At 60.7% G+C, this 14,498-nt stretch overlaps 1 protein-coding gene across 1 annotated transcript; it reads right to left on the bottom strand.

Moving 5' to 3' along the window:
* Window positions 1-302: 302 nt before the first annotated feature.
* SOX18 (SRY-box transcription factor 18) lies at window positions 303-4,633 on the bottom strand. Its single transcript, XM_087749894.1, has 2 exons — window positions 4,011-4,633; window positions 303-2,015 (listed from the first exon to the last, which is right to left on the bottom strand). Exons 1-2 carry the CDS (start codon window positions 4,411-4,413, stop codon window positions 1,165-1,167), a joined length of 1,254 nt encoding a protein of 417 aa, XP_087606020.1. The 5' UTR covers window positions 4,414-4,633; the 3' UTR covers window positions 303-1,164.
* Window positions 4,634-14,498: the final 9,865 nt, after the last annotated feature.

Here is a 14,498-nt window from a genome sequence, read left to right as displayed (position 1 = left end):
TTAATCTGAGAAGAGCTGCTTTTCCTGCAGAGCACATCTCCGGGCAGCACGGCGCGGTGTCGCGGGGCGGCCGCCAGCATCCCATCCTGCCGCCAGCGCTGCCGGAGCCGCCGTCCCGCGCCGAGCCGAGCCGCGCTCGCGGAGCCCGAGGCGGCTGACGGGGCGGGCGGGCGGCAGCCTGGAAATTAATACATTTGCCAGGTTGTCAAAACATTAATCAACGGATACAAAAATCTGGAAATGGTTGGGACAACATGTATTTGCGGAAAATATGTGTTCACACAACAAGCACACAAGATGGGAACAATTATATGAAGATGTTTTAATAATTAACCAGTATAAAACAGTTTGCTCTCCATACAGTTCTAGACAATAAAAGTGTTTGCAGTCATATTTTTCTTTTGTACAAAATTCCAGTCAATTGTTCCACAATATTTACATTGTCATTCCCTTTTCACAAAATATCTCCTCCCCCCCCCCTTTTTTTTCTTAAATCCAGCTTTGCTACATAAATGCTTTAGATCTCATGGATATCCCTTGATTTATTTTTAAAAAGTCTAATAAAAAAAAAACCCAAAAGACATTAAATACCATTTTATATATAAAAATGCTTAGTAAAAATATAGTTTTGTTGCCCAATTAAAATATATTGCTGAGAATACAGTAAAAACTGTCCTAAAGCCCACCCCTAATGGGCGCCGACTCTTTAACGGCCCTGGCAAAGTCTTCCTAAAAGTTTTCCCCTGCCCGCAAGTTCGCCTGCCCTTGGGTTAAATACTGGGGGCAGGTCGCTTCGGCTCGGCCTGGTGCTGGTTGTTTCAGGCAGGATTTACTGGAATTGGCTTAAAAATGCCCCTCGGAGCTGGTGGGAGCTACAGCTACGCCCTGCCGAGGGCTGGAGCGGGGAGCGCGGCAGGCAGGCTAGTGCTGGGAAAGGCGTCTAGCTGTGTTACATAGTTATACGGTATATCAGTGAGTTCAGCATGTTTTTCCTCTAAAAAAAGAACCAAAATAAAAAAAACAAAACAAAACAAACAAAAGAAAGCGATGCATTTAATGAGATACTCTAAATATCATGGAGCTCGTGGTTAAAGGAGGATGGCTTTTTGTTTTTAACGGAGAGCCGGGGCTCTCCCGGTGGGAGCATCGGACGTTGGGGCCAACCTAACCGGTGATGCAGGGGCTATAGTAAACAGCGCTGCTGGCATCGGACAAGGCGGATATCAAGCTGCTCTCCTCGCAGGAGATGCTTCTAGGAGTCACTTTGGACAGGGAGACATGGTAAGGGAGTCCCGAGGCTTCGGGACGAGTCCTGCTCATGTTCAAATACTGGTCAAACTCATTGCGGTCAACGTCTGTCCACAGCTCGGTTTGGTTCAAGTGATCCACGCTCTCCATGTGGTGGGCTTCGGGTGGGGGCGAGAGCTGGCCCAGGTGGGCAGAAAGCCCGTTCTGAGTTCCCGAGCACATCTGGTTGTAGTATATGCTGGAGGGATGGGGAGTCCTCATGGCGTCGGCCAAGTGCGATGGGGTCTGCGCGTAGGGCACCGCCACGTCCCGCCCCATGCACTTCTCCTGGGGAAACTCCATCTGGTGATGGTGGTGGTAGCCGCGAAAGGGCATCATGTTGCAGTCATCCTGCATGTGCGGAGGGAAAAACGCCGGCTCGGTCTGTTCCAAGACATCCAAGGGAGACATCTCAGGAGTTGGCAAGCCATAGTTTTCAATATCCGACCCCATGGAGTGGAGTTCTCTGAAGTGGTTAAGTGGGGGAGGCTGGGGGTGGCCCGGCTGGCTGCCGCCATGGTGACTCATGCTGAAGTTGTCACTGCAAGGCTGGGAAAGGTTATGCAGGAGGATATTGGGTTCCATCCTCTTGATTTTCTTGGCTTGCTTCTTTCTCCTTGGGCGGTACTTGTAGTTGGGGTGATCCTGGAGATGCTGGATTCGCAGCCGTTCTGCCTCTTCCACGAAGGGACGCTTGTCGCTGGCGCTCAGCGCTTTCCACGACTGGCCTGGAAGGGGAAAGCGAAGCTCTGTGACACCGGTTCGGCCACCCGGCACTGGCCAGGGTGTGGGGGCACTCAGGGAGAGGGCACCCTTGGGCTGGGAAGGGCTCCCTCGGCCGGTTCAGCACTTGAGCAGGGTCCTGGAGCCGGCACGAGGAGGCACTGGGGAATGGGAGCCCAAGCAGGGCTGTCCCAGGGGGAGAATGGGGGTGCAAAGCCCCGGGGGGGCTGCCAGGGCAGGGGATTCTGCCTCCTGCTGCCCCTCGGCACAGCCTGGTCCCTGGGGTGCCTGCTTCCCTGCATCCCGCATCCACAGCCCCGCTCCGCTGCAGCCCCAATTGCCCAGCCCCAAACCCCGCACCCCGCAGCCCCGTATCCTGAATCCCACCTCCCCGCACCCCGCAGCCCCGTGTCTCCGCATCCTGCTACCCCGGCTGGCCATATCCTGCTTCCCGTAGTCCCGCATCCTGCAACTCCGTCTACCCATATCCTGCTTCCCGTGTTCCCACATCCCGCATCCTACAGTTGTGTATCCCGCATCCTGCAGCCCTGTATTCCCATATCCTGCATCACCGCAGCTGCGTACCCCACAGCCCTAGATCTCTGCACCCCGCAGCCTTGTTTCCCTGCATCTTGCATACATGTAGCTCTGTATCCTCACATCCCACAGCCCTGTATTCCCGCATCCTCTAATTCCATACCCCACAGCCCTGTAGCGCTGCACCCCACAGCCCTGCATCCTTACAGCCCACGTCCCCGCAGCCCTGCATCCTTGCAGCCTGCAGCTGGCATCCCTTGGTCCCATATCCTTGCAGCTTGCATCCCGCAGCCCTCTAACCTTGCAGCCCACAGCCCTGCATCCCGCAGCACCCCATCCTTGTAACCCAGCTCCTGCACCCCTGTATCCTCGCAGTCTGCATCCTGCAGCCCCATCTCTTCGCAGCCTGCATCCTGCAGTCCTGTGCCCTTGCAGCCTGGCTAGCACAGCCCCGTATCCTTGTATCCCATGTCCCGCTGCCTCATATCCTTGCAGCCTGCATCCCACAGCCCTGTTGCAGCGCACATCCCAATGCCCCGTACCTCTTGATCCCGCACTCCCAGCCCTGTATCCCTGCATCCCAATACCCCGTCCCCCTGCAACTCACATCCCCAGCCCCGTATCCCTGCATCCCAACACCCCGTGCCCCTGCAGCGTATATCCCCAGCCCTGTAAATCTGCGTCCCACTGCCCTATCCCCCTGCAGCCCACATCTCCAGCCCTGCATCCCTGCATCCTGCTGCCCTGGACTCCTGCAGCCCGCACCCCCAGCTCCATATCCCTACATCCCGCTGCCCTGTACTCTTGCAGCCCACATCCCCAGCCCCATAGCTGCCTATTCCTACATCCCCAGCCCCATACCGCTGCATCCCTGCATCCCCAGCTCTGTACCCCCACATTCCACAGCCCTACACTCTTGCAGCCTGCATCCCCAGCCCTGCAGCCCTGCACCCCTGCATCCCCAGCTCCGTACCTGGCATCCCCAGCCCCGTACCCCTACATCCCCAGCCCTGCATCCCTGCATCCCACAGCCCTACACTCTCGCAGCCTGCATTCCCAGTGCTGTACCCCCAGATCTCCGCATCCCCGGCTCCATACCCCCGCATCCCCCAGCCCTGCACTCTTGCAGCCTGCATCCCCAGCCCCATACCCCCACATCTCTGCATCCCCAGCCCCATACCCCCACATCCCTGCATCCCCAGCCCCATACCCCCACATCCCCGCATCCTCAGCTCCATACTCCCGCATCCCAGAGCCCTGCACTCTTGCAGCCCGCATTCCCAGCCCCGCACCCCTGCATCCCCGCATCCCCGCATCCCCGCATCCCCATCCCGCCGCACCCCCGCATCCCCAGCCCCATACCCCTGCCTCCCCAGCTCCATACTCCCGCACCCCCGGCCCCGCACCCCCGCACCCCGCACCCCCAGCCCCGCAGCCCTCCTCCCGCAGCCCGTCCCGCTCACCCAGCATCTTGCTGAGCACGGCGTTGTGCAGGTCGGGGTTCTGCTGCGCCAGCCGCTTGCGCTCATCCTTCGCCCAGACCATGAAGGCGTTCATGGGCCGGCGGATGCGGGAGTCCTCCCCGGCCTTGCCCTCGGCGCGGCCGGCCGGGGGGCTGTATCCATAGCCCGGCTCGGGGCTGGGCGAGCGGCTGGGGGCCGCGCCGGGGGCCGCGCCGCCGGGGCCGGGGCCGAAGGCGAAGCCGGGCTCGGGGCTGGGCGTGCGGCTGGCGGGGGAGGCGGCTCCCGGGGGGCGCGGGAAGGCGAGCCCGGGCTCAGCGGCCGGCACGGCGGCGGTGACCCATGAACAGTCGCCCCGGGGTTGCGATATCTCCTCTCGGCAGTAGTTAGACTCAGATATATTCATTCCAGCTGGACAGCACTTTGTGTCCGACCCGACCGGGTGCCGGAGAGAAAACCGGGTCCCGCCGCGTCCCACCGGGTCCAGCAGCCGCCGAGCAGCAGCCCCGCCGCTCGCCTCCCTCGCCTGCGCTTCGGGGGGATTTGGGGTCGGCTTGTTTTGGTTTCCTTTCTGTTCTTTTTTTTCCTCCTTTATTTTTTTTCCCCCCTTTTTCCCCCCAAAAAAAACTTTTGGGATGATGCTGGGCTGGAAGGGGCAAAATATAGCCGGGCTGGACCAATCAGCGGGGCGGAGGGGAGGAGGAGGAGGAGGAGGAGGAGGAGGAGGAGGACAGGGAGAGGAGGAGGAGGAGGAGGAGGAGGAGGAGATGAGGGGGAGGAGGAGGAGGAGGAGGAGGAGGAGGAGGAGGAAGGGGGGCGTCCCCAGGCACCAGCGGGAAGAGCCACCCGGGGAGGGCCGGGCTGGGACCGGCGTGGACGCTGCTGCCCAGTTCCCTTCCTTCCAAGGAGGAGGGTTATTAATTTTTTTCTCTGTCTTTTCTTTCTTCCTTTCCTTCTTTCTTTCCTTCTTTCCTCCTTTCCTTCCTTCCTTCCCTCTTTCTTTCCAAGCCCCTTTTCTGGCTACTTGCGATCCGCCTGTAGAGCAAGCCGAGGCAGGGAAGTGTTTAGATTTGCCTGCCAGGCTGCCTGTTTGCAGGCAGACAGGGATGCTTGGGGCTTTGCATTTATTTTTTTTATGACTTATTTCGTGTGTATGTTTTGGCCAGCGCTCCCCGTCCGGGGTCGGAGCAGCCTTGGGGTGAAGGCAGGGGTGAGCCCTCTTCTCCCGGCAATTTTCTGGTGGGAATTTCAGTGCCGGTGGGAGAAACAGCTCCTTGCTTTTAAGCACTGTTCACATGAAAAGAAATGCATTTCCAGCCTGTCAGCCTAGGGACTGTTGAGGAATGGTGGGTTCACCGGCAGCCGGGTGATTGCGGCTAAAACCTGCCTCCCGAGCTGCGCTGCTGGGGCTGGCACGGCCGTGGCATTGCCGCACGCGCCGTGGGCACGGCAGTGCTCCCATGGCACGCTGCCACCGGCAGCCATGGAGAAGCAGCGCGTCCCCCGCCGCCAGGTCACTGCTCCGCTCGCTCGGCTGCCGTCCAGCAGGGATTTGCAGTGCCGAGAGCCAGGCTAGGTGGTCCAAAGGTCCTCCCTGCCCTTGGCACGGAGGAATTATGAACTCTGTGGGACTCGACTGCAAGCAAGGAGCTCTGCTTGCACCCTGTCCCGGCTCCCTGCCACCCCCCAGGCACTCAGGGTGACGTGGGAAAGATGCCTCAGCTCCGGGCATGTGCCTCCAAGGCCCCTTCGGCTGCGGACGTGCCTGAGACCCCAGCCTGAAACGTGAACCTCGGCGTTAGGAAGACTTGGGGCGCCGGGTTGCGCAAGAGCCCAGCTCCCAGCCTCCTCGCAGCAGTGGGGTATTGCATGCCATGGTTTCTGTGTGTCTGGAAGTGATTTGAAAAAGCCGATCTGCTGTTAACCCTAAACAAAACAAAGGCCTTAAAAAAAAAATTTAAAATAATCTTGTCTCACTTATTCTTCAGTCACTAGCCAGGAGCAACAGAGGTTTCGGGCTAGATTTTCTTCATGTTCCTGGAGCCTCTTATTAATATTTTGCAAGAGCAAATCAGCACCAGTCCGTGGGAGAGCCCGTACGGCTGCAAGGAGCCTCCTCTCCACTCGCCCCCGTCCTGCCCCGGCCATACAGCCGAGGAGGGTGCCGGAGCATCGCCGTGCCGGAGGAGCAGCTGCGTGCCGCTGCCCGGAGCCGAGTCCCCGAGCCGCGGGAGGCTTTGGCTCTTTGCCCCTGCCCTGGGAGCAGCAAGGTGGGTGCTGGGGGGAGCTGGGGGCCCCCAGCCCAGGGCCGATGGCTGCTTGTGGGGTGAAGTGAGCCGCCTTTGGGGCAGTCGGACTGGGTGGCTGCTCGGGACACCCCAGGAACATCCCCCGGCTGCCGATCCTGGCCCTTCTCCCAGGCTTTGGCCAAGCGCGTGGCACTTTCCCTGGCCGCATCCAGCCCGTGGCCTCCCACGTGGCCCCAGCAGCATCCTTGGCCTCCGGGCGGGCTCAGAACTGCCCTGGAGCCAGGGTCAGACCTGGTGCCACCAGCTGGCATTGGGGACGTGGCAGGGATGAGCTGCAGCGGGGTGGGAGAGGGGACAGCTCAGATTTTTTCAGCCCTGGAAATAATGCTAAGAGCTGGGGCAAACCCTCCCGGGGGAAGGCAGATGCAGAGCTTCGCGCCCTCCACGCTTGCTCTGTGCAGCCGCTGCAAGCGTGGGCCTCCTCCACACGGGACGGCAGGGGGCTGGCGATGCTTTCCTTATGCAGCGGGGCGCGGGGCGGGGGTCAGAGCGGTGCTGCTGTCGCTGCCGCGCTGGGGTAGTTTGGGACCTCCTCTGCCCACGGAGCGAAGGCGGGCGCTTCAATCCCAGAGCATGCACGCGGTGCAAACCGTGCCTTGCACTGCGTCTGCAAACCCTGCCTTGCGCTGCATTGCCGTCGGTGCCGCATCCCTGGGCAGGGATGGAGGGGAAGAGCCAGAGAGGGTGGCGGAGGGGGAAAGGAAGGGTATGGCTGCTGGAGGAGGAGGGATGAGAGCTGGGAAGCAGGGAGAGAGGGGAAGGAGAGCTGCGAGGGGGGATGGAGCAGCATGCAAAGCACCCAAAAATGCCTGGGTGTAAAAATGCCTTGGTGCAAAGCACCCAAAAATGCCTGGACCGGCCCAGGGGACCGGGGACTTTTGGACCACTGCCCCAGGGACACAGGGATGCAGCATGGGGTTCTGGTGACCCCCAGCCCCGGCTCCTCACCGGCCACATCTGCGGCAACGCGCGGGGAGGAAGCGCTGGACATCCCAGGGCAGAGATAAGATCGGGTGCGCGCCAGCTGGGTGACCTCTCCCCGCGCCCTCCTCGCCAGGCCTGGCGTCGGGCGAGCTGGACCCCAGCCTGCCACACAGCCTCAGGAGTTGTATATTTTTTTTTTCCTTTTCCCCCCCCCCCAGTTTTATTGGGCTGGTGGCTCGCTGCCCCCACCCCGGCCCCCGGTTTCCCTTCCTAGCATCCCACGCAGCCCAGCACCACACCTAAGAGAGGAAGCGTGGCGGGGACGGCAGCCTCCGCTCCCCAGCACAAAGGCATTTTCCCTCCCCACCCCCAGCCCGCGCCTCTCGCTGCCGGTTATTCCTTCCAGCCAGGTCCAACGCCGAGCTCCCACCCGCCTAAAAATAGAGGCGGCACCACCTGCACCATCCCAAGGGGTCTCGGGGATTTGAGGGCTCAAAGTGGGGGTGGTGGGGATGGCAAGAAGGGAAGAGCGAGCATGGCTGCCTGGGCCCGATGGCTATTTCTGCTGCTGACGGCTGCGGGTGGGTGCAGAAGTCCCAGGCTGGGCTAGGGGCTGTGCAACCAAATCCAAGGGATTTACCCCCAAAACTTGCATCCAGGCTACAGAGGCAGCAGGTGGATGCTGGCAGAGCCGCTGCGGCACAGCAGCAGCAAAGCCCCGAACCGTGATGGGAAAATTGCTTTTTATACTCATTTTGCAGAGGGTGCAAGGCACAAGGGGAGCAGTCGATGGGGCAGGGGCAGGAGCAGAATCTGTCCCCGGGCCTGGGTGCGGGCACTGTACCCTCCTGCGGTGACCAGCGCCGCCTTCACTCACTCCCATGGACCAGCCTTGCTTCTGGATGTGTTCACACTGCTAATGAATTAATCGCCACGCAATTACCGGTGTGGGGCTGGTACCACAGTATGTCCGATTGGATGAATAAGCTATTTCAGAGGAAGAGATTTCTTATTAATTACAGCTAATAATTATCTTTAGGCCACATGGCACAGGTACCTGGAGCGGTGCGGCCAGGTGGGATGGACGTGACCTACACCTGCACCCGCTTCTTCATCCCGAAGGAGATGCCCTTTACCAGGGATGCCTGAGGGGAGCGGGGTGACCCGCGCAGGGCTGCTCGGTCCCACCGTGGGACGCCCGGGCCGGCGGCTCCACCGGCGCCCCGCGAGGTGCCCCCGCGCCGGCGGGTCCCGCAGGGTCCCTGGGGCCGGGGCTGCTGCAGCCTTGCTGGAACAAAGGCTTCCCGAAGAAAGGCGCTTCCTGGAGAGCAAAGGACTCGGGGCCGGGGCTCTGTGTGAGCCCTGCCGGGAGGCTGAAGTCATCTGCTGGGAAATGCTCCGCGTTTCGCCGGAGCCTCCCTTTTTCCAGGGCCCAGCTCAGCGCCTGGTTTCCTTGTGGACAAATAGTTCAGTGGGTCAGGCAGAGCTGGCAAGCACCGAGCAAGTTGGCCGGAGGCTGCTGGGCGCCGGCAGACGCGGTACGGCATCTGCCTTAGGAGCATCCCGGCAGCAGCCACGTGCCCGTGCGAGGGTGACGTGTCCCCTGTGTCCCCAGCTGGGGACGAGATTCTTTCCCACCTGAGTCAGGGCAGGTGGAGAAGGGGTGGTCGTGGTCAGCCCCAGCCCCGGGAACGGCCAGCTCAGCTGTTTTCTGCTCATTTGCTCTTTTTCTTGGCTTCCAGCTCCATCTGACAAGTGAAAGGGACTGGGGACAGTGAAAGGTGCCCCGGGAGCGTGCTGGCCCCGGGTGATCGCTGCCACCCATGCCGGCAGGTCCCTGGCGGCTGCGGGGCTGAGCTGGGAGCACGGTGCGGACCGCGCTGGCCAAGCCCGGCAATCAGGCACCACATCCAAGGAAGCGGAGAAAGTTGTCTTTCTTTTTCAGCTCTTTTCAATAACCAGAGGTCAGCCTTGTTTATACAGGATTATAACTGGAACGACAACAGCAATACCCATTGCGTGAGCAGCGAAACCCACAGCTAACCCGAAAAAGCTGTTTTCTCAGCGCAGGCGCAGCCGCTGCAGCCTCCCCAGCGGTGGCCAGAGCCCTTGGTCCTCACCAGGACGGTCCTGCCTCCCCTTCCCCTGCCTTTGCCTTGCCACGGCCCCTTCTTGTGCAGCCCTGGCTCTCCGGTGATGGTCCCCCCAGCTCGGGGGGCCGCACTGCCCGCCGCATCCCCCCGTCTTTGCTCCCTGAGCCGCTCCCCCTGAAACCCGGGGTGCAGCCCCCAGGCCCCGAGCGTGAGTGAAGCTGCTGCAAATCCCACCCACAGCGCTCACAGCCGGGCTAACGCCGGGGAAAGGCTTCGGCTCGGCACGATGCGGTGCACGAGGAGGGCTGAGCACGCCGGGGCGCACGGACGGGTGCGCTCGGGGCACACGTCTGTGTGCTGGCTGGAGTCGCTTCCCCAGCAGCTGATTGCGGCGGCAGTTGTTGCTTTAATACTCGGTTCCCATCACAGAGAGAGCCCAGGCTTTTAGGAAGGAAAGTCTTACACTTCTACCAACTATTTCAAGACTCCCATAAACACATTTTTGGTTCAGCATTAATGAATTACCTCAATGCAGAGCTACTCATGCCAAATACATGAATACAGAGTGTAGAAAAGCCGCTGAGAAGCAGATTTGGCTGCCATTCAGCTGCTCCGATCGGCACAATTTCTTTTCTTGATTCTAGCAAGAAAATGCGCTCTGCCTGTGGCACCGCGTCCTCCCAGGAACAGGCAGCTGGCCGACAGTTGGGCTGTGCAGAACCTGGGCACGCCGGGGTTAGTCGCTGCTTCCATCACTTGAATTGGCAGAAAATGCTGCTCGCTGGTGTCTGTGCAGGAGACGCAGCCAAGAACCGGGATCCTGCTCTTTCTGCATTCCCAGGCTCGCTCCTCCGGGCCGCCCGACCTCCTCTTGGGTGCTGGGGAAAGGAAGACTACAAGTAGGAGGATTTCTGAGCCTGGCTTTTTTGGGGAGGTGGGTCGGGGCTGCCCATCTGTGGCCCCGCAGCCACGCGTGCCCACGAGCACCACGGCCAGGTGCAGCTCCACCGTGGCCCCTCTCCGTGGAGCAATGAACCCTCACCCACGGCCTCGGCGACCCTGTCCCCTGCTTTCCTCCAACAGCAAGGGCTCTGCCACGCTGGGGCCTGCCGGGAGACGACGTGCACCCCGGGGAAAGTGCAGCCTCCCTTTTGCAGAAACCTTTCTCGCTGGGGCTCTGCTCCGCGGGTTCCCGACCTCCGCATCCCGCTGGGTGTTTGTCATCCCTTGCTCTTCGAGCATCATTCAACCAAAAGCACCATGGATAAAAGGGCTTGTGCTACATCGCGGCTGAGGATGCCACTTTCAAGCAGGGGAGAGGAGGGGAATTAAGGAAGGCAACACAGCGATCGCACCTCCACCGCTTTGCGTCTCAGTCCTCAGGAGCTCGTCAGCGAGGGCTGAGCTGGTTATTGCCTCTCTGCTCCCTGAAACAAAACTCCAGCGGCAGGCGAGCAGGGGAGAGGGGGCTGCCGGCTGCACCCCTGCACCCACCGAGCCCCACGGCCGGCAGCAGGAGGGTCACCCGTCCTCTTCCTCGTCGGGAGGGCCGATGCAGCAGCGCAGGACGTCTCCATCTGGGAAAGGTTTGCTGTTCTCAAGAGCTGCTGTGGCTCCCGACATGTTTTAACTTAGCGCGAGGCATTACCTCACCGGCCCGCCGCAGATGGCAGATGGCAGATGGCTGCTGGCTGCGCCGCGCTCCTCTCTCCCCTCTCCCCGCTTTGTCTGCAGCCCCTGAACCCAGCGCTTTCCGCTTGGGTTTTCCATGTGCTGGCCAGTTTGCCCCCAGGATCCTGGGGAGGCGGGTGCCTGGTTTCTGAGCATCACACCAGCCAGGCCTGGAGGAAGAGAAGCCCTTTGCAGCATCCCTGGAGGAAGGGGAACACTTTATAGCATCCCTGAAAGAAGGGGAGCACTTGGCAGCATCCCTGGAGGCAGGGAAACGCTTTATAGCATCCCTGGAAGGAGGGGAGCCCTTTGCAGCATCCCTGGAAGAAGGGGAACACTTTATAGCATCCCTGGAAGAAGGGGAGCCCTTGGCAGCATCCCTGGCACCAACAACCTTTGCCAAAGCTCATAACCCACCTCCTTGCACACGGGGTCTCGTGGCCACCTCTCTTTCTCGCCAAGGCTTTCACCGCCCAGCAGAAAGGATTAGGATGTTGCTGAGAGCAACCTCACCTTCACATCGACAGGGAAACCCTCAGTGCCAAACCCAAGTGGAAGAGAGGAGTTTTGGCTCAGAGCAGGGTAGACGCTGCCATGGCTCCGTGCCTCAGTTTCCCCATGTGCTGTGCAGGCCACGGGGCAGCCCAGCCTCTCCTCGGGCCCTTTAGAGACAAGAGTCTCCCTGGCAAAGGGCAGGATGTATCAGGGTAATTTTGACAGAGTGCTGCTTTCCTGAGAGAGAACAATAATAATAATAATTACAATAATAATACCAAGAATAAAGAAAAGGGCCTGAGAGCTTTCCCTCCCTGCAAGCAGAGGAACAACTTTTGCTTTTTGGTGCTGTGTTGGGGACTTTAAGAGAAGGGAAATGAGCATGAATGCACTGCATTTGCAGCTCAAAACCCCAAGAACTCTGACATCCCCCCCATAAATTGGCCTAAAAATGAGATTTAAAAGCTTGCCACAGGCAGCATCTTTTCCTTCACTTGCTGATTTCAGAGCAGCCTTTGTGCTGCAGCTCAGGGAAAACGGCAGCAAAATCCCCCAGCAGCGGAGCTGGGGCTTGGTGGGATGCTGCGAGCGGCCGCTGGGGAGTTGGATGCAGGGATGCAGGGTGGGAGGAGGAGGATGGCGTGGACCCCCAGGAACGAAGGCTGCGCGAAGGCTGGGGATCCCCGTGTCTGGCGGGGTGCAGGGGGCTGGAGGGAGGCGGTGGGGAAGGGCTCTAAGGGAAAGGCTTTGTTCGTGGGCCAGCCGGGAGCGTGCGAGGGCCTCCGGGTTCCAGCATTTCTCCTCCACTTAGCTCCTGCTGTGCGCGGGAGCCGGGCCAAGGTGGAGCACGGCGGGGTGGAGCGGGTCCCCGAGGAAGGCAGGGGACCGCCATGCATTTAGCCCTTAAATTGCCTGGGAAAGCGGCTCTATCTTTCCATCTCCCTCCAGGGCTCTTCTCTCGCCCAAGCTGAGGCTGTTTCCCAGGCTGCTCGCCCTGAACACCTCCACCTCTGCCCTCCTCCTAACGACCCTGCTTGCTCGGCCCGTTCAGCCTTGCTCGGGTCTGAAAGCGCTTGGGAAGGATAAGCAAAGGCTCAGGACAGAACAGCCCTTCGTGGCGTGCTCGAGCCACGAGAAATAAGGTTAAAGGCTCTTATCTGATGGAGCTGCAGCCTTGCCAAAGCCTGTTGCTATCAGCTCGGGACACATGTGCTATTGGCAAAGCTTCGGGGACACAATAATACAAACAGTTTTCATTGTCGAGTCAACAATGATGGGAGAAGGAGCCTGGTGCTATTACCGGTATAAAAGGCGCACTGTAGGAAAGCTCAGGACAGGAGGATGCAGTCGGGATCAACAGCGGGGTTTAGCAGATTACAGTTATATTTGTATTCGGGAAGGAGAAACCTTCCATCCCCAGTGGGCTGGAGCCAGAAGGATGGAGCCGGGGGGGGGTTGGCTGCAAGGGAAAACTCTTAGAGCAGTGCTGGGAGCAGCTGCAGCAAAGTGCTGATGGCAGTGGGTTTGGGCAAGGGCAGGAGGCAGGTTTGCAGCGCGTCAGCCCCAGGTCGTGCTCTGCCGGCTCCTGAGAAGTTGCCCAGGGAAAAAAAACGCGTGGCTGTAAATGACGGAGCAGGGGTTGCGGGGCGAGGGAGGCTGCCGCAGTGACAACCAGAGGCTTGCGGGATCCCTCTACACCCTCTCACTACAAAGCCTGTATATCTGAAAAAGCCCCCGCTGGTCTGTGTGGGGCGGATGGGTGATCCAGCACGTGCTGCACCAAATCCCTGCTGTCATTCGGGCAGATATGAGGATGGTGGGGAGAAGACCGGTGCCTCTGCACCAGCTGGGTCTGGTGCACAGGGGCCATGCCGCACCCGTGCGTTTCGCAGGGGGAAGCATCCTTCCAACACCCGTGTCGTATCGCCCCACGCTCTTTCTCCTCAGCCCTCCTGGGCCCCTGTCAATCCAAATAGGGGATTTTTGGAGAACACACACTCCTGGGCTGGGTTGGTGGATGAGTAGGATGGGAGGATGAGTGGGACGGGGGCACTATCCTGCCCAGGGCAGTGGCCCCCCCCGAAGCGGCGCCCGCGGGGTTGCCCCATGCCCGCGGCTCTGCCTGCCCCAGCCCCGGTGCTGTGCCATGCCCCTGGGACCCAGGCAAGGTCCTGATCCGTGATGCCACACACCAGCGAGGGCACAGAGAGGGTGCTCCAGTGATGCAGGACCCAAAGGGCAAGACGGAGGGTCTCCAGCCAGCCAGCTCGCAGAGGGCAGGGAAGGGGTGGTCAGCAGATGGGGCACCGGGACCGAGGCACGGTGCCATCCCGCACCCTCGGAGGTGGATGGCGAGGTGACAGGGAGCATCGCCTCGGCTGTGCCCACGGTGGTGAGGAAGAGGATGCAGGTTTGCCAGCCGTCGTGCCGTGGTGGCAGGGGGGCAGTGAGCATAAAAGCCCCCACACCATGGCAGGGTGGGATGGGGCTGGAAAGCTGGGCAGGAGGTCAGGCACTTATTGGCTGCTGTCAGGGGCCGAGTGGGGCCGGGGCGGCCATTCCCACCGGGAGCAATGATGTCAGGCGGCGGCCACGGCCGGGAGGCAGGAAGCCCGACGCAGCCGGCGAGTCTGTCCTCCTCGGCCTTCCCCATGTGTTTTTGTGAACAATGCACCCCGTGGCAGGGACGCCGTGAGGCTGGCCCTCCCGTGTCGGGGACACCACGAGGCTGGCCCTCCCGCACCGCCGGCAGCACCATGTCGCTGCCTTGCACCCGCGCTGGCATCCCGGCTGCTACTCTGTGCCGGGGGCTGCTCCCAATCCACGTGGGCTATGGGATGCTGCCGGCATTGCACCTTTTCCGTGGGGATTTGGCGTGTCTGCTGCATCACCGTGAGATCTGGAGGGAGGAAAACCCCACCGTGCATTGGCCGCAGCCTGCACCGCTCCGGCACAGCTGTGCTGTCGTGGCCCTGCCTGCGCAGGCAGGGCTGCCGCTG

This window comes from Nipponia nippon, unplaced genomic scaffold, assembly GCF_047370975.1.
Source record: "Nipponia nippon isolate SJK-2023a ecotype South Korea unplaced genomic scaffold, ASM4737097v1 scaffold_13, whole genome shotgun sequence".
NCBI lineage: Eukaryota > Metazoa > Chordata > Aves > Pelecaniformes > Threskiornithidae > Nipponia > Nipponia nippon.
Note: the sequence above shows the minus strand (reverse complement) of the source record. Positions and strands in the feature narration are given on the sequence as shown.

Coding starts and splice junctions, on each gene's coding strand:
- SOX18 (XM_087749894.1), bottom strand. CDS start 4,413: ATGAATATATCTGAGTCTAACTACTGCCGAGAGGAGATATCGCAACCC. Junction 2,016..4,010: donor CGTGCTCAGCAAGATGCTGG/GTGAGCGGGACG, acceptor TTCCCCTTCCAG/GCCAGTCGTGGAAAGCGCTG.